We start from the raw sequence: 20,169 nt of genomic DNA, 5'->3' as shown, positions 1-20,169 counted from the left end.
CTGTTCGTACAACTTCACGTAATGTAAGTACAACCAATCCACCGGGGACCCGTTCAGTTCTCTAGTCATAAAAAACATTGGTTGCTTAGGAGAACCAGTCAGTTTTAACTGTAATTTTTCTGATGCAAGTTTGAATAAGAAGCAATCAGTTCTTGGTAACACCAAGCATATTCCTTACATGTGCGCAAATAAAGCGGTAAGAGGGCCAAGCTAGTACAGAGATACATTGTTTTACAGTAATGTACACCTAAAAAATATGTACTGTTATCACTTCTTCGCAAATCACAGCATTGATTTTCTAAAGGGTGAAAGCAGTGGCGGCTGGTGTTTATTTTTATTTTTTTTTGGGGGGGGGGGGGGGACGCGGCAAGCCCTGCACTTACCCCATCTAGGTAGGTGCTCTGTGCCCCCAAACCTGTGGCTCTAATCACGTGCTTAAAAAAAAAAAAACTCCCCCCTCATTGGAATCCATGCATCCGGCACCCTGCATGTAGATCAGGGGGCCGAGCGCATGGATAGTGGGGATGGCACCTGTGCGCCCCCAATGAACGGTCCGCCAATGGGTAAACTGTTACAATTAAAAAAGAAAAAATATTGAAATTCTAAGTATAAATGTGATTGCAGTAATGAACATTAGGAGAAAAAAATAAAGGTCAACTGGAGTCAAATAACTAACATGTTAATAACCAAAAGACTATGAATAAGTATTATAACACCCAGTAGAAAAGGATGGCAACAGTTGTAGCTTTAAGGGAGCCTGTCATTGTTAAGGTTATGCAGAAATTGTATTATTTAGTTTACTATAACTGACAAGTCGTCATTTTTTTTTAGAGGTAGGTTAGCTTTGCTTTGTCTGGGCCCTCATATCTAAAGTGAAATTGTCACAAACCTGAGCTATTCAAACTGAACATATAATCAAAAATACATAAGCAGGGGTTACCTTCAGCGAAAACAAATGATCAACATCTAATCCAGAGATATACGGGGTGATTTGTGAAAGCCGTGCGCCATCAGAGAGACGCACATTTTCATATTTACGAAATGGTGCGCCAGTAACAGAGCGTGAATCCCTCATTTACTATAGCGATCTCGGCGCACGGGATAATGCAATCTGTGCGCCACTATGGACATGGCGCACAGCATCTCCAAATCAATATTGACAGAAGATGGAGGTGCCAATATTATGGTGTGATGTGAGGAAGTTTAATAACAACTGCCCAAGTAACAAATATGCCCAAAATAGAATGAGAAAGTAACTTTTTCAGAGAAAGTCTGCTGTGCCTGCAAGTACGTTTAGAACTGCGTGAGATCAATGTAAGCAATGCGCAAGCGGCTCTTGCGCTTGTTCACATGAGTTTATTCACTGTGCGGCCAAAATCTTAGTAAATGTTAAGTAACGTTCATGCAATTGCAGGGGTTGATTGGGCGCACCTCTAAAACTTTGTGTATTTTTTAAGGAGATTTGCTAACAGGTCATGTTAGCATGTTACATTGCCAACTTGTGACATGCGCCTTGTTAAAATTATGTAAACAGACTTTTGCTCCTCTAGCTCATCCTTAAAGGGTATTTAACCTTTTTGCTTTTAAAGGGGAACTCTACACTCCATTCTCCAATGCCCTTGTCTCCCCCCTCTAATTCCTTGGATTTCCATGGGCTAACTTTTGCTTTTAAAGGGGGACTCCACACACCACTCTATTCTGAAAAGGCTGTGAGCTGCATTCACCAATCCAAACCGCATCCTTTTTTAGAGCATACAACAGGGCCAGCTAGGAAAGGGGCGAGAAGAGCAATCGCCCAACCCCTGCTTGAACCATACAAGGCCACATGCACTCAACTGCCTTTGGGGCATGTTGGGCTCAGCCCAATACCAACCACAAAGCACCTTGTACCCACTAGTTTAAAGGGGCTTTTCACATTCTGTAAAGCCCCCTGTCTGCAGCCCCCCACAACCCCAGCCTAGGGTTTTCAGAGAAAGTCTGCTGTGCCTGCAAGTACGTTTAGAACTGCGTGAGATCAATGTAAGCAATGCGCAAGCGGCTCTTGCGCTTGTTCACATGAGTTTATTCACTGTGCGGCCAAAATCCTAGTAAATGTTAAGCAACGTTCATGCAATTGCAGGGGTTGATTGGGCGCACCTCTAAAACTTTGTGTATTTTTTAAAGAGATTTGCTAACAGGTCATGTTAGCATGTTACATTGCCAACTTGTGACATGCGCCTTGTTAAAATTATGTAAACAGACTTTTGCTCCTCTAGCTCATCCTTAAAGGGTATTTAACCTTTTTGCTTTTAAAGGGGAACTCTACACTCCATTCTCCAATGACCTTGTCTCCCCCCTCTAATTCCTTGGATTTCCATGGGCTAACTTTTGCTTTTAAAGGGGGACTCCACACACCACTCTATTCTGAAAAGGCTGTGAGCTGCCTTCACCAATCCAAACCGCATCCTTTTTTAGAGCATACAACAGGGCCAGCTAGGAAAGGGGCGAGAAGAGCAATCGCCCAACCCCTGCCTGAACCATACAAGGCCACATGCACTCAACTGCCTTTGGGGCATGTTGGGCTCAGCCCAATACCAACCACAAAGCACCTTGTACCCACTAGTTTAAAGGGGCTTTTCACATTCTGTAAAGCTCCCTGTCTGCAGCCCCCCACAACCCCAGCCTAGGGTTTTCAGAGAAAGTCTGCTGTGCCTGCAAGTACGTTTAGAACTGCGTGAGATCAATGTAAGCAATGCGCAAGCGGCTCTTGCGCTTGTTCACATGAGTTTATTCACTGTGCGGCCAAAATCCTAGTAAATGTTAAGCAACGTTCATGCAATTGCAGGGGTTGATTGGGCGCACCTCTAAAACTTTGTGTATTTTTTAAGGAGATTTGCTAACAGGTCATGTTAGCATGTTACATTGCCAACTTGTGACATGCGCCTTGTTAAAATTATGTAAACAGACTTTTGCTCCTCTAGCTCATCCTTAAAGGGTATTTAACCTTTTTGCTTTTAAAGGGGAACTCTACACTCCATTCTCCAATGCCCTTGTCTCCCCCCTCTAATTCCTTGGATTTCCATGGGCTAACTTTTGCTTTTAAAGGGGAACTCCACACACCACTCTATTCTGAAAAGGCTGTGAGCTGCCTTCACCAATCCAAAACCGCATCCTTTTTTAGAGCATACAACAGGGCCAGCTAGGAAAGGGGCGAGAAGAGCAATCGCCCAACCCCTGCATGAACCATACAAGGCCACATGCACTCAACTGCCTTTGGGGCATGTTGGGCTCAGCCCAATACCAACCACAAAGCACCTTGTACCCACTAGTTTAAAGGGGCTTTTCACATTCTGTAAAGCCTCCTGTCTGCAGCCCCCCACAACTCCAGCCTAGGGTTGTGTGGAAGAGGCCCTTGTCCCCCTGAATAGGGGTATAAGGTGGTTGACTTTTGGTTTGCCCAAGCCCCTCCTGCCCCCAAGCATCCACCCCCTTTTCATGGGCTGGCTTGCTGTGTGTTTGGCTAGGGGTTTGTTAGTGTGTGGGAGGGGCACAATATTTTTTTTGTTTGGGGTGTTATTTTTCACTTGGGGGTTCTCGTTTTAAGCCTTAACAGACCCAAATGGCCTTGTATGTATTGGGGGGCAGGCTATTTTTTGTTTTGGGTTCAAATCTTGCAGCTGCAATGTAGATTTGTAAGGTTTATCTAAAACCGTACATCTTTGAAGCAGCATTTTGGATACATGCTACAGATGCACCACTTTACGGGCAGAGTAAGCCCCCCCCCCCCCCCAAGTTACTAGCTTTTAAGCAATTTTGCATTTTTAACGGCACTTCTCCTTGTTTCGTTTTTGGGCCTGTACAAATTGGTGACATTGATATATGTCCCTCAGGGTGGGACCTGGGCCCCCATACCCATTTCAAGGCCAACAACTAGAATATAAGCCAACCAAGTGGGGACTAGAACAATGAATAAGTCAGTTCCCATAGACTGCAATGGTATTTGTTTTATAACTTTTGCCCATGTTAGGCTTTTTGTTTGACCCTCTGGACCGGGGGTTGTTTGTCCTAGTTGTAATTTTATAGCATGCTGGATGATGTGCTTAATTTTGGACAGGGGGTGGCTTATTTTGTGCTTGCTGCATCTGGGTTGTTCTGGGTATGCTCAGGGACTTTGTTTTTTTGTTTATTTTTTGTGTGACCAGCACTTGGATTTTTCTGGGCATGCTCAGAGAGGTTTTTTTTGGGTTAGTAATTTAAGGACATCCTTAACAGGTGTACCCACTTTGAAGTTCTGTCTCTACATTGGGTGAACGTGCGTTTTGTGTGTTTCATGGACTGTGCATGTGTTTTCATTTGCCTCATTAGCACACAAACCTATGTTATATAAAGCTTGCAGATAGCATTCTTTACCTTGTCCTGAAAAGAAGCCCGATTGCTTGGGTGTCCCTGTCCTTCCTTAAAGAGTTTGTAACACACGTATTTTCTCTTTGTATTTTGCTTGGTATGTCTTTGCAAAACAGATGTGTACTTTTTACTTTTGTTTATTTTTTTGTTTGGGGGGGGGGATATTTTTCACTGAAATATTTTTGCTGTTGTCATTGTTTGTTAGTTTCCCTTTGATTTAATTGTCTGTGCTGCATTATTTTGCAAAATCTTCCTCAAGTTGTTGTGACTAATAAATGTTTACATCCTTAAGAGACTGTCCGTTTGTGGGTGCAGTCCTTTTAACTCCCGTTAATTTTTTCCGCAAAATGGTTAGACCTTAAGACCATATTATGTTAGTGTCTCAAATTAACATACATGTTTGTTTTTTTTTGCTCTCCTTGCTCTTTTCCAAGTCCTGTTTTGTTGACCAATACAATTTGTAGCATTTTTTTATGTTTTATGTGTTTTGTTAATAATTTGTTTTGCAGATGCATGCTCAAACCAAGTAATGCATTTTACACCCCCCCCCCCAAAAAAAAAAAAAAATAATGTTTATGCAACAGATTTTCCAGCTGCAGCTTAACTAGGCTGATTGGCATGGCAAAACAAAAAAAGTGTTATTTGTCTAAAAGCTACTTTCCTGGTGCCTTCATGGTAGCTTATGCATAGACTGTGCATATGCTGCCATGGATAGGCACCAGGAAAGGAAAATTACAGAGAGGTAAGTATTCAATTTTCCATTTTAGCGCAGTGGTTCTCAGACTCCGACAGGACATGTTTTGGGAATTTATCTTAGCTAAAATAGCTGTCCAAAATACCAAGCCATTGACTCTGATTTAAAGCACCAGTGCAAGATGAATGAAAACCTGCAAAAATTGCCTGTTGGGGATACTTGAGGGCAGTGTTGAGAACCACTGGTGGCTCTCCTGGGCAAAGCCGTATATGTATGGGATTTCGCCCAGGGCAGCCATTCTGTCGCAGTATGTCTGCGTGAGGCGGTCGGGAACCGGTTAACTGGACAAGCTGAAGTTAGAAGCTGATTGGCTACCATGCACAGCTGTACCAGATTTTGCAGTGCTTCAGTTTTATTAAACCTCCCCTAAAGCCAGGTACACACTACAGTTTCCGGTCGGAGCCACTGTTTCTAACTATGCAAGGTTAGTCCAGCGATCTCCCCTCGCTGATCTGTTGTGTTCTGACAGGGGGAAGAGCCCCTGCCAGAACACTCTGATCAATGTCCTCTGCCTTTGGCTGAGAGTGCTGATCGGGAGTCAGTCAGCTGTGGGTTGTCCATACACACAAGCCGAATGTCAGACTTTTTTTTTTTTTTTTTTTTAAGCCGGCTGTTGTCTCCTGACATTTGGCCCTTGTGTATGGGGTTTAAGTGTCACTTTTGTATACTGCCTCGTTCCCCTGCTATCAGCATAAATCACTTCTGACAAGTTTTCCTGACACCAAGAGAAAAATGGTGACAAGAGGGATCTCCAGCTGCTTGACCGTGTCAGTTCTGTTCCTGTGTGCTGTGTGAAGGGCTCCAATCAGCTCTCAGGCCTCTCCTCACTGAGCTCTGCCAAGTGTGATTTTTGCCCCCCCTTTTTTTCTGAATTCTCCGACAAGCTTTATAACTTCTGCACTTTGAACAGATGTAGAGAAGAGAAAACTGCAGATAGACCGATACAAATTATGTAGGAGGATTTGTTTCATCTCTGTGTATCACCTGAGATCAGTCACTTCCCTAGGTATATGTAAGGGTCTACAACCACCTTATTTGATTACATTTTAATTTTTAACAATTCAATTTATTGTTCTGGATTTATTTGGAACACTCAAGAATGGTAATTAATTGTGAAATTGTAAACATTTCGGCAAAATGGTTTATATTCAACTGGTAAAGTTCCTCATAATGTGTACTTATAAAATATGTATCTTTACATGAAGGAATAAAAGAGATTGTAGGTAAAAGGAATATTGGGGGAGAGGAAACAAGTGAGAGGGTTATTTGTATGAAGACATATGGGAAATACAGGGATATGATCAGTGGGAGAGCAGGGATTTATGTAGAACCTGTGGGAATGCGTTTTGGATGCAAAGGTTATTCATCCCCCCCCCCCCACACACACACACACACACACACACACACACACACACACACACACACACACACATACACACATACACACATTTTCTTAATGACTCCAATGGTCTGTTATTTCCATACGTTTTCATTTATTATTTTTGGAACTCCAGTACAAGTATTATTATACTGTAAATACATATGCAAGTGTGGGGTTGAAGTGTTCCTTTATATACTAAAAAGAACTACTTTTCATTGCATTGCTGGCATGTGCTGTTTGAAAAAAAAATCCCGCTGTGGATTCTTAGATATTTCTATCATGCTTTATTTCAAACGCTGAAAGGAGAAGCCGGCCAAGTCTGCAGGTTATGGAATATGTAGCAGAGAAAATCTTTGCTGGTAAAGCTTTTGACACCACTCAGGTTTCTGCTTTAGATATCATGTATTGATCTGCATTTTTCTCTCCTGACAGCTGGCTCCAATTTGTGTACAAGTACAGTGCAGTGGAAGCGATAGATTAATAATGAATAATATCTCTCTCTCTAATCTATGCATATTTCACAACACCAATAAATGCTAATTCTGATTCTCCATAAGCAGCACAGTTTGATCATTACTACCGATTGATTTTCTTTTTGTGCCACTTATGATATTCTTTCATTTTATTTGCATGACAGCGTCCACCTGTACTTCCTATTTCCCAGTCTAGAAGAAGGAGGTTTGGCTACGTATCGGACAGCTATTGTTCAAAATCAGCATCTTGCAATGCTAGCTGAGGTAATAATACTTTTAAGAATGTCGTTTCTGTGTCCCATTTCTCCCCAAATCGTATTTTTTTTTCTGATGATTTTCTGCTAGCCTCTTCTGTACCCCCCTTCTGCTCTTCTCTGCGCTATTATTAAATCTTTACAATGACAGTGGCTACTTCTATTTATGCCATTCAGATTTATTTATTGCATAATATGCAGCATTTTCTCATCCACAATATTTAATATCCGCAGACCCACTTTCAAAGTAGGTTCATCTACATTTCAGTGCTTTTGCAATAAAGGTGCTTTCTGCTGAGATAATAGAGAAAAGGCAATGTAAACCTAAGCCCCAAGATGTTAATAATTATTTAAATGAGTCTTTGAACTTCCCATCGTAATAATAAATAAGTTCATAAAATCTATTTACAGCCAAACATTTCTAAGTCAAATCTTTAACCAGTTTGTTCTTATTCTGGGAAAATTAGGTGCTGCTAGGATAAGTATTACTTGATAAGAGGGTAAAGGTTCTAAGACTTTTAGGCCTCATTCATATGGGCATGCAATTATGTGCATCTAAAGGATATATTCAAACGTAAATAAAACATGTGTAATGATTTTAAATGGTTTAATGCACATAGTATGTTTAATTGCATTCCACTTAGCTGCATTTACCCTTGGTTCACACCTATGCATTTTTTAGTGTGTTTTTCATTTTGCAGAATTTAACATTTAACATGGTTTTCTATGGATCTAGTTCACATCTGTGCATTTTTAGCCAGTGCTTTTTTTGGAAAAGGTCAGGGACTTCTTTCCCACAGCAGATTGCGTTTTTCATGTAATAGACTTCAATGGACCCGCTCCAAAAACGCAACGTTTTTGATGCATTTCACGTTTTGGGGAGGTTTTATGCTAATAGGAAAGTATGACAGTTCTTAACTCTAACATTTATCCCTAGCCCTTAACCCTAACATTTATCCCTAGCCCTTAACCCTAACATTTAACCCTAGCCATTAACCCAACATTTATCCCTAGCCCTTAACCCTAACATTTAACCCTAGCCCTTAACCTTAACATTCAACCCTAGTCCTTAACCACTTCAATACTGGGCACTTTCGCCCCCTTCCTTCCCAGACCAATTTTCAGCTTTCAGCGCTCTCACAATTTCAATGACAATTGCGCGGTCATACAATGCTGTACCCAAATTAAATTTTTATCATTTTGTTCACACAAATAGAGCTTTCTTTTGGTGGTATTTATTCATGACTCCGTTTTTTATTTTTTGCGATATAAGCGAAAAAAAGAGCGGCAATTTGTAAAAAAACAATATTTTCTTCTTTCTATTTTAATAAAAATCCAATAAAATCGAATTTTGTCATAAATTTAAGCCAAAATGTATTCTGCTACATGTTTTTGTTTAAAAAAAATCCTGTATAATAATTGGTTCGTGTGATCACGGGCACATGTGCGCAAATGATCATGTACAGATGTGCGCAGGTGATCACGGACATATGTGTGCAGATAATCATTGGGACATGTGATTTTACTGGGACATATGTGGGGGACAGGTGTTTTTACTATGTGGGGACATGTTTTGGGGACATGTGTTTTGGGGACAGTGTGTGTTTACTTTGTGTTTTTTTTTACATTGTGGGGACATTAGACTGGTGATCAGTGAGTAAAAAGCTGTAAAAAACAGCTCATACTCACTCCTCACTGACAACTTCCGTGTGAGGAGAGGAGAGCAGATTGCCTAGCAACCGCCTCTGTGTTTACATCGCATGACGGCTGTGATTCGACACGGCCGTCATGTGATCAGGAGGGCCAATCGCAGAGCCCTCCTACCGATCGGAGATGCGCTGTGTCCGGGTGACACGAGCGCATCGGGATCGCGCCGCTGCACAGGCACGATCCCGCTCATTCTGAGGGACGTTCCTGAACGTCCACTCAGAAGGAGAGATAGCCCACCCGGCCGTTTATGTGCAGTGGCTAGGTGGGAAGTGGTTAAAGAGGTTGTAAACCTCTGAACCCCCCCCCCAAAAAAAAAATTAAAAAAACAACCTTCCAGACAGAGGCATATTGAGATAGTATAGTGTAGTATAGTATAGATACTCTGAACGCACCCAAACATGTGTAACACATATTTATATTTAAACGCAGGAGAACTTGATCTGGAAAGTATATATAGTTTGTTTATACTTCTCATAACAATTTCCTCTGTGTTTTAATAAAACAAATGCAGGAGGCCCAGGGGAATGAGGACTTAGTGGTCATCTTAGCTAGATGAATGACCAGTAAATCACACGGGAATCTCTTTTACATCTATTCCGTGAGGAAACTTGAAAGTTTCCTGGTTCATGCTCTGAAACTATAAAAACCATGGGACGCATGGGTGCTGAATGTAACAAATGACGTTTTGAAGCAAGTAGATGAGTCTGTTTGATGTTTACAACTTTCTTGTTATGCAAGTGAGTGGGATAGAATAAAAAGCACTTTGAATAGACTTTTGCTTCCACAACAAAGTCCACAGTAGGTCCTTGATCTTAGAAAACCCTCTATGATGTCATATGCCATAGATACTTGTTGAAAAGAGAAGTAGGGAATTTGAAATCAAAGGCTAAGAGCAGACTGGGCTAGAAAATTATATACAGGGGACCAAGTCTTGTATGACTTGGTAGATGCAGATAAGACCCTTGCCTTAAAGCTCAATTTTAGTGACAAAAAAAGATTCAATTTGATGCAGTTATTTATTCACTAAAAACATAATCATGTTTATTTTTAAACTCAGCCAGAATAATTACTTGAATTTTTCTAGCTTTCAGCCTTTTCTAATCTAGGAGATGGTGAGAGCCAGTACTTTTGAAAAATGAGGCCCTGCAGCCAGGGGTTTATCATGAAATCAGTGGGCCTGTGTGCAAAATAAAAATTGGGCCCTAGGCATTGATTAAAAAAAAAAAAAATCTGGGCGTGGCTTAAATTGCGCTAAATATTGGGCGTGGCTTAAATTACACTAAATATTGGGCGTGGCATGAATGGGGTGGAGTTTAATAGAGCCTGAGATGACTTAATGTTAAATAGGAAATTTACAGTGCAGAGTATATGGCGGTGGGTAATATGTGCAGAAGAGGAGTGTAGAGTGTATAGAGAATAGTAGTATGTGCAGGAAGGAAGTGTATGGGTGTGGGTAGTATGTGCAGATGAGGAGTACGGAGTGTATGGCATTGGGTAGAATGTGCAGGCAAGGAGTGCGGAGTGTACAGCGGTGGGTAGTGTGTGCAGGGAGAGGAGTGCGAAGTGTATGGAGGTGGGTAGTATATACAGGAGAGAAGTGCGGAGTGTATGGAGGTGGATAGTATGTGCAGGAGAGGAGTGTGGAGTGTATGGAGGTGGGTAGAATGTGCAGGTGAGGAGTGTACCGCAATGGGTAGTATGTGCAGGGAGAGGAGTGCGGAGTGTATAGAGTTGGGTAGTATGTGCCTGTGAGGAGTGCGAAGTGTATGGAGGTGGGTAGTATGTGCAGGAAAGGAGTGCAGAGTTTATGGAGGTGGGTAGTATCTACAGGAGAGGAGTGCGGAGTGTATGGCGGTGGGTAGAATGTGCAGGCACGGAGTGTACAGTGGTGGGTAGTATGTGCAGGATGGTGTCAGTAGGGCAGTGGAGGGTGCAGTATTTTTTTTTATTTTTACCATTTTATTTATTTTTTTAATAATTTTTTTACAACTTTTTCTTGTTTTTTTTTTCTTTTTCGTTTTTTTCAAAATGTTTTTTTTGGGGGCCAGTGTCTCAGGTGTAGCTGCATCCTTCTCCTTCTCAGCTGAGGTTTTTCCTATGGTCATGCAGGACTTTATAACCCAAATTACACAGTTATTTGCTGACTTCCCGTGTCCCTCAATGGATGAGAAAGTAAAAAAGGGATTTTTGTTCTCACCATGAATTTCTTTTCTTGTGGCGTACATTGAGTGACATAATAGTTTTGTCAGTACTGCTTTGCTACAAAACTGGTAGTGGGATGGATTATATCGTCTGTCGACCTACAGATTTTTTTGTCTCCAATCCTCCTGTTGGTGGAAGTATAACCCAAAAACCTAAGACTTTCTGTGTTCTTCAATGGAATCAAAGAAAATAATTTTATTATGAGTACAAAAATCCTATTTTCCTATGTGTGGGTAGCCAATGCCCCTAACAGGCATGCACATGTGGCCACCCCTATTTTCCTTATCTTATCTCTGTAAATATTGGTCACAGACTCAGCCTTGCTCCTTTTAATCTACTTTTGATTTTAAAGTGAGCCTGTACTATACCCATACAATGCAAACCAGCATGTCCACTTTAATGGCTCCTCTCCCCAGCAGCACATACATATCTTCTGCCTCCCCACTGCTCTATTCAGCCTTCAGAACCAAAAAAGGAAGCCCTTGTAAGCTCCAAGTCGCTGTGGTCTACATTGACACAGGGGTGCTGACTGTTCTCCTGCTGTTTGTGACAGCACTAGGGTAATCAACAAGTGCCATTCCCATTTCCCAAGAGATAGGGAAGTAAGTCAAATTACTTACAATACCCAGCAATACCTGGTCATTTCTTCCCTCCTGGTGGCTAAACAAAGCATCAGGAAAGTATGTTCTGCTGAGGGCAGTAAACATTAAATAGTATTTATCATCTGCTTGTGAGTACCCCCTTTTTTAAATAAATTGAGGTATTGTTTGTATGGGCTTCACTATGCGCCTCTTCATTTATTTTATGGAGTGCATCCTTCTCAGTGAATGCCATTGGAGTTGATTCTATATATTACCGGGTATTGGAGGCTGCAGAGGATCCTTTGCCTTTAGTGTTCCTGTGCTGATATTAATGAGAAAGTGGATGACACTACCTGTATGAAATATTGGATGTGCCATATACCCATATGCTTGTTTTATCTGGCTATCTGGTAAGAAGAATAGATGTGAGCACAGTGGTGTGTTTTGATTATATACTGTAGCTGGTGCGAGGCTTTCAACTCCTTCGTTCACCTGTATCCACCATTGCTTCATCTACTTCCTACTTTTAGCGCTGCATACACACTTTGTGTTTATTTTATATTGCAATCATTATATTTATGCCAGCTGCTTTTATTTTTCATATGCCATACATCTGAGCGTGGATATTACCCCTTGTTTTTTAAATAGTATTTGTCTAGTTGTAATGCTCATTCTCTAGCTTCGCTGCTTTTAATCATTGACCTGGAAAAAGCATAAAGGAGTAGCCTTAGAACTGCTCATCTGTAACTGGTGAGAGTATGGAACAAAATATATGGACCTGCTTGTTCCATGATCATAAAATTCCAAAGAAACAATATATGAGAACAATGGTCCCAAAACTGAATGCCACAGTGAGTTAAATCCCCACAAAATGGTTAAAAAGTGAAAAACCAGATATAAGAGAGTGGTATGAACAAATACATTACTATTGTAAAATGGACCTGTTGAGTAGTAGGGAGAGAGGACAATATAATAAGTATATCGGCACCTGGGAGGGTTGGAAGTGATTTAAAACCTTGGACATATATCTAGAAAAGATGAAGGAAGGAGAAGGGCTATGAGTTAGAAATTTAAGGGACCTGAGGAAAAAACAAACCAGATAGAAGGGGGGGGGGGAGAGGAGAAGGGGATGAGAGAAAGAGAGATAAGGAATAGATAAGGTAGTAAGAGTAGTTTTATATCTTTGTTTTTTCTTTTTAACTAAAATAAATTAAATATTTAAATTAATAAAGGTAATCTTGAATAAGCCACTATGATGTGAATACGAGATGGGACAAAATTGAACTGCAAAGTTGAAATAACGTCTCTCAGAAAATTTCGCTGAAGTGGAAGAAAAGAAAAAAAAAGAACTGCTGATCTGCTTACTTGTTCAGACTTAGTGACTCAAAGTACTGAAGTCAGAAGGTCAACTTGACAGCTAGGCGATGGGCATATTCAGATCAGGGCCTTATCAGAAGAGGAATGGTATCCTCTTAATTTCTTTCATGACAGGCTTCTTTTGGTCAGCTCTATTTAGAGGCCAATGCAACTCAATACAATAGAACAGATTTTTTTTTTTTTAGGCTGGGGTAGATTTTTAATCATTGTCAAGATGTTGCATACAAGCAGCTGATGATATGCAGTTATTCTTACTGATACTCGTCTCTTGGGAAGAACCACACCGAGTGTGGCTGGCCTTAATCTCTGGTTCTATTTCTTTGTTTTGCACAGCTTTTTCTAGATTTTGTGTCAGCTGTGGATAAAGCTGTATGTTTTATGTTTTTTACACTTTGTTGTATTAAACGATTTCATGAAAAGACTTCCATACTGAACAATGCTTGAAGTGGGCAATAACTGTGGCTTCGCTTATAGCAGGCATGTCCAAAGTCCAGCCCATGGGCCGATCGTGGCCTGCATTCAGGTTTAATGCGGCCCCCTTGGTGATTTGGATATATATATATATATATATATATATGTATCTTTTGTGGCCCCAGGGCCACAAAAGATATATACCATATTTATCGGCGCTGCCTCGGAGGGGACGGGACGAGTGCCATCGGATTACATACAAGAGAATCTCCTGTTTACTCGATGGCCTCTGTAATAGGAAGTCACATCTCCTGGGCTGCCATTGGACAGATCATAGGTTCTATCATAGGATGCAGGACTTTATATTAAAGAGGCCACCAAGTAAACAGGATATTCTCTGTATTCTGTATTTAATCTGTTGGTGCTCGTCCCGCCCCCCTCCCTGTCCCTTCCGAGGCTGCAGATGGGCATCAGTCAGGCTGCACTGATGGCAATGGTAAGGCTGCATTCATGACAATGTTGAGGCTGCATTGATTGCAATGGTGAGGCTGCATTTATGACAATGATTAGGCTGCATTGATGGGCACAGTTCTTTATTTAAAATTTAAGTTTTTTCCTGAAACTTCCCTCTTAAAGTGAAGGTGCAAGTTATACGCCAATAATACGGTATATCCAAATAACACGCCCAAGCTAATCCTTAGCCCTGAGCGGCGCTCGGGGATTCTTTGAGGGCCACAAAAGATATAAATCCAAATAACACGCCCAAGCTCATCTCTTCACCACACAGCCACAAAGTCAAGATAATTCTTGTTGGGCAGTGTATTAATGCTCGGACGAACACACTTAGACCGCATTTTAATGGTTCAAAGATTGTCAGTTAAAATGGTCAGCCCTCACGCATGTCCACTTCATCAAATCTGGCCCTCTTTGAAAAAAGTTTGGACACCCCTGGCTTTTAGGAATGACATAACTTTAGAACAGTGCCAGATGTTATAAATTTTGACTTGCATTTTATTGTTGCCAAATCTAAATTTTCATATTTCAACCTTCTCTCTGATTAGTGTAGATTTGAAGAGTTCCATTATGGTTTGAAATATACTGACACATATTTTAGCTGGACCAAACTTTCTCAAGAGAGAATATTCTGATTAAAATTCAGATTGATAGCTCAAGCTCCTAATATTAGCAGAAGAGTAATAATATGGCATTTGATGTAGTGAACTTTATGTAGCAAACAAAAAGCATCTGCACATATGTATTAGACAGCCGTCAATTACAGTGTTCAACTCACTATCTACACACCTTCCCAGTGCTGCACAGGTCTTTAGTCCACAATGACATCTGCTCATTATAGGTTACAGTATTGACAAGTGTTTTTACCTTCCCCTTCAAAAGGTCAAATTGCAAATTCACAAAAGAGAAAAAAATGCACATAGCTTTCTAAAGTATGTTAATTCAATAAAGTGAGCTTGCATCTTATGACGATAAGATTTTAGCCTCCGAAAGACATTAAAGTGCAAGTCAAGGCTATCATTTTCTTATTTGTATCAGGGATGCAGTGGTGACAACACAATGAAATATCAGCAATCCCTCAACATCTCTGCTACCACAGCTCTAAGTGTGCCTTGGGGGCAGAACCCTCCAACATCAAAACTTTTCTGATTAACAGCTTGGTAACTCATGGACTGAGGCAGATTGGCCTGGGAACTAAGTTTGCTTGTGCACATACTGTACATCTACTGTCCATCGGCTGTTTTGCTTAAAAAATGTGCTGCTGCATAATCTAAAAAAAGTGGTGATGGGGCTGGCAGATTTGTTTCTTAATGTAGCATTACTTTCCCTCTAGCTTGTCAGAGTGTAAATTCAGCCAATAAGAAGTGCACAGACTATGACATTCATGCACTACAGCTCAGGACTATGCCTTACACATTCATGCACTAGAACCCAGGACTATGCCTTACATGTTCATACACTACAGCTCAGGGCTATGCCTTACACATTTATGCATTAGAGCTCAGGGCTATGCCTTACACATTTATGCACTAGAGTTTAGGACTATGCCTTACACATTCATGCATTAGAGCTCAGGACTATGCCTTATTCAGTAATGCACTAGAGCTCGGGGCTATGCCTTACACATTTGTGCACTGCAGCTCAAGACCATGCCTTACACATTGATGCACTAGAGCTCAAGACCATACCTTACACATTCATGCACTAGAGCTCAAGACCATGCCTTACACATTCATGCATTAGAGCTCAGGGCTATACCTTACACGTTCATGCACTAGAGCTCAGGACTATGCCTTATTCATTCATGCACTAGAGCTCAGGACTATGCCTTACACATTCATGCACTAGAGCTCAGGGCTATGCCTTACACATTCGTGCACTGCAGCTCAAGACCATGCCTTACACATTCATGCACTAAAGTTCAAGACCATGCCTTACACATTCATGCACTAAAGTTCAAGACCATGCCTTACACATTCATGCATTAGAGCTCAGGGCTATGCCTTACACATTCATGCATTAGAGCTCAGGACTATGCCTTACACATTTATGCACTAGAGCTCAAGAGCATGCCTTACACATTCATGCATTAGAGCTCAGGGCTATGCCTTACACATTCATGCACTAGAGATCAAGACCATACCTTACACATTCATGCACTAGAGCTCAAGACCATGCCTTACACATTCATGCATTAGAGCTCAGGGCTATACCTTACACGTTCATGCACTAGAGCTCAGGACTATGCCTTATTCATTCATGCACTAGAGCTCAGGGCTATGCCTTACACATTCATGCATTAGAGCTCAGGACTATGTCTTACACATTTATGCACTAGAGCTCAAGAGCATGCCTTACACATTCATGCATTAGAGCTCAGGGCTATGCCTTACACATTCATGCACTAGAGCTCAGGGCTATGCCTTACACATTTGTGCACTGCAGCTCAAGACCATGCCTTACACATTCATGCATTAGAGCTCAGGACTATGCCTTACACATTCATGCACTAGAGCTCAAGACCATGGCTTACACATTCATGCACTAGAGCTCAAGACCATGCCTTACACATTCATGCATTAGAGCTCAGGGCTATGCCTTACACATTCATGCACTAGAGCTCAGGACTATGCCTTACACATCCATGCACTAGAGCTCAGGGTTATGCCTTACACATTCATGCACTAGAGCTCAGGGCTATGCCTTAAACATTCATGCACTAAAGCTCAAGGCTATGCCTTTCACATTCATGCACTAGAGCTCAGGGCTATGCCTTACACAGCCTATACTGTCCATCGGCTGTTTTGCTTAAAAAATGTGCTGCTGCATAATCTAAAAAAAGTGGTGATGGGGCTGGCAGATTTGTTTCTTAATGTAGCATTACTTTCCCTCTAGCTTGTCAGAGTGTAAATTCAGCCAATAAGAAGTGCACAGACTATGACATTCATGCACTACAGCTCAGGACTATGCCTTACACATTCATGCACTAGAACCCAGGACTATGCCTTACATGTTCATACACTACAGCTCAGGGCTATGCCTTACACATTTATGCATTAGAGCTCAGGGCTATGCCTTATACATTTATGCACTAGAGTTTAGGACTATGCCTTACACATTCATGCATTAGAGCTCAGGACTATGCCTTATTCATTAATGCACTAGAGCTCGGGGCTATGCCTTACACATTTGTGCACTGCAGCTCAAGACCATGCCTTACACATTCATGCATTAGAGCTCAAGACCATGCCTTACACATTCATGCACTAGAGCTCAAGACCATGCCTTACACATTCATGCACTAGAGCTCAAGACCATGCCTTACACATTCATGCATTAGAGCTCAGGGCTATGCCTTACACATTCATGCACTAGAGCTCAGGGCTATGCCTTACACATTTTTGCACTGCAGCTCAAGACCATGCCTTACACATTCATGCATTAGAGCTCAGGACTATGCCTTACACATTCATGCACTAGAGCTCAAGACCATGGCTTACACATTCATGCACTAGAGCTCAAGACCATGCCTTACACATTCATGCATTAGAGCTCAGGGCTATGCCTTACACATTCATGCACTAGAGCTCAGGACTATGCCTTACACATCTATGCACTAGAGCTCAGGGTTATGCCTTACACATTCATGCACTAGAGCTCAGGGCTATGCCTTACATATTCATGTACTAGAGCTTAGGGCTATGCCTTACACATTCATGCATTAGAGCTCAGGACTATGCCTTATTCATTAATGCACTAGAGCTCGGGGCTATGCCTTACACATTTGTGCACTGCAGCTCAAGACCATGCCTTACACATTCATGCATTAGAGCTCAAGACCATGCCTTACACATTCATGCACTAGAGCTCAAGACCATGCCTTACACATTCATGCACTAGAGCTCAAGACCATGCCTTACACATTCATGCACTAGAGCTCAGGGCTATGCCTTACACATTGATGCACTAGAGCTCAGAACTATGCCTTACACATTGATGCACTAGAGCTCAAGACCATAGCTTACACATTCATGCACTAGAGCTCAAGACCATGCCTTACACATTCATGCACTAGAGCTCAGGGCTATACCTTACACGTTCATGCACTAGAGCTCAGGACTATGCCTTATTCATTCATGCACTAGAGCTCAGGGCTATGCCTTACATATTCATGTACTAGAGCTTAGGGCTATGCCTTAAACATTCATGCACTAAAGCTCAAGGCTATGCCTTTCACATTCATGCACTAGAGCTCAGGGCTATGCCTTACACATCCATGCATTAGAGCTCAGGACTATGCCTTACACATTCATGCATTAGAGCTCAGGGCTATGCCTTAAATATTCATGTACTAGAGCTTAGGGCTATGCCTTAAACATTCATGCACTATGCCTTTCACATTCATGCACTAGAGATCAGGACTATGCCTTACACATTCATAATCTAGAGCTCAGGTCTATGCCTTACACATTTGTGCACTAGAGCTCCGGGCTATGCCTTACACATTAATGCACTAGAACCCAGGATTATGCCTTTTACATTCATGCACCAGAGCTCAGAACTATCCCTTACATATTCATGCACTAGAGCTCAGAACTATGCCTTACACATTCATGCACTAGAGTTCAGGACTATGCCTTACACATTTATGCACTAGAGCTCAAGAGCATGCCTTACACATTCATGCATTAGAGCTCAGGGCTATGCCTTACACATTCATGCACTAGAGCTCAAGACCATACCTTACACATTCATGCACTAGAGCTCAAGACCATGCCTTACACATTCATGCATTAGAGCTCAGGGCTATACCTTACACGTTCATGCACTAGAGCTCAGGACTATGCCTTATTCATTCATGCACTAGAGCTCAGGACTATGCCTTACACATTCATGCACTAGAGCTCAGGGCTATGCCTTACACATTCATGCACTAAAGTTCAAGACCATGCCTTACACATTCATGCACTAAAGTTCAAGACCATGCCTTACACATTCATGCATTAGAGCTCAGGGCTATGCCTTACACATTCATGCATTAGAGCTCAGGACTATGCCTTACACATTTATGCACTAGAGCTCAAGAGCATGCCTTACACATTCATGCATTAGAGCTCAGGGCTATGCCTTACACATTCATGCACTAGAGCTCAGGGCTATGCCTTACACATTTGTGCACTGCAGCTCAAGACCATGCCTTACACATTCATGCATTAGAGCTCAGGACTATGCCTTACACATTCATGCACTAGAGCTCAAGACCATGGCTTACACATTCATGCACTAGAGCTCAAGACCATGCCTTACACATTCATGCATTAGAGCTCAGGGCTATGCCTTACACATTCATGCACTAGAGCTCAGGACTATGCCTTACACATCCATGCACTAGAGCTCAGGGTTATGCCTTACACATTCATGCACTAGAGCTCAGGGCTATGCCTTACATATTCATGTACTAGAGCTTAGGGCTATGCCTTAAACATTCATGCACTAAAGCTCAAGGCTATGCCTTTCACATTCATGCACTAGAGCTCAGGGCTATGCCTTACACATCCATGCATTAGAGCTCAGGACTATGCCTTACACATTCATGCATTAGAGCTCAGGGCTATGCCTTAAATATTCATGTACTAGAGCTTAGGGCTATGCCTTAAACATTCATGCACTATGCCTTTCACATTCATGCACTAGAGATCAGGACTATGCCTTACACATTCATAATCTAGAGCTCAGGTCTATGCCTTACACATTCGTGCACTAGAGCTCCGGGCTATGCCTTACACATTCATGCACTAGAACCCAGGATTATGCCTTTTACATTCATGCACTAGAGCTCAGAACTATCCCTTACATATTCATGCACTAGAGCTCAGAACTATGCCTTACACATTCATGCACTAGAGTTCAGTACTATGCCTTACACATTCATGCACTAGAACTCAGTACTATGCCTTACACATTCATGCTCTAGAACTCAGGACTATGCCTCACACATTCCTGATCTAGAACTCAGGACTATGCCTCACACATTCCTGATCTAGAACTCAGGACTATGCCTCACACATTCATGATCTAGAACTTAGGACTATGCCTTACACATTCATGCCCTAGAACTTAGGACTATGCC

The 20,169-nt window shown here is 41.7% G+C and overlaps 1 protein-coding gene across 2 annotated transcripts in view; it reads left to right on the top strand.

The window, feature by feature from the left end:
- DROSHA (drosha ribonuclease III) overlaps nt 1-20,169 on the top strand; it is a 651,577-nt gene that overhangs the window by 479,285 nt on the left and 152,123 nt on the right. For both annotated transcript variants that reach the window (XM_073630893.1, XM_073630892.1), the window contains exon 21: nt 7,156-7,255. In XM_073630893.1, the coding sequence (XP_073486994.1) occupies nt 7,156-7,255 (100 nt within the window). The remainder of the gene's footprint in view (nt 1-7,155; nt 7,256-20,169) is intronic.

The sequence above is a fragment of the Aquarana catesbeiana genome, linkage group LG05 (assembly GCF_042186555.1).
Source record: "Aquarana catesbeiana isolate 2022-GZ linkage group LG05, ASM4218655v1, whole genome shotgun sequence".
Taxonomy (NCBI): Eukaryota; Metazoa; Chordata; class Amphibia; order Anura; family Ranidae; genus Aquarana; species Aquarana catesbeiana.
The sequence above is the reverse complement of the archived record's forward strand: the minus strand, read 5'-3'. Positions and strand labels throughout refer to the sequence as shown.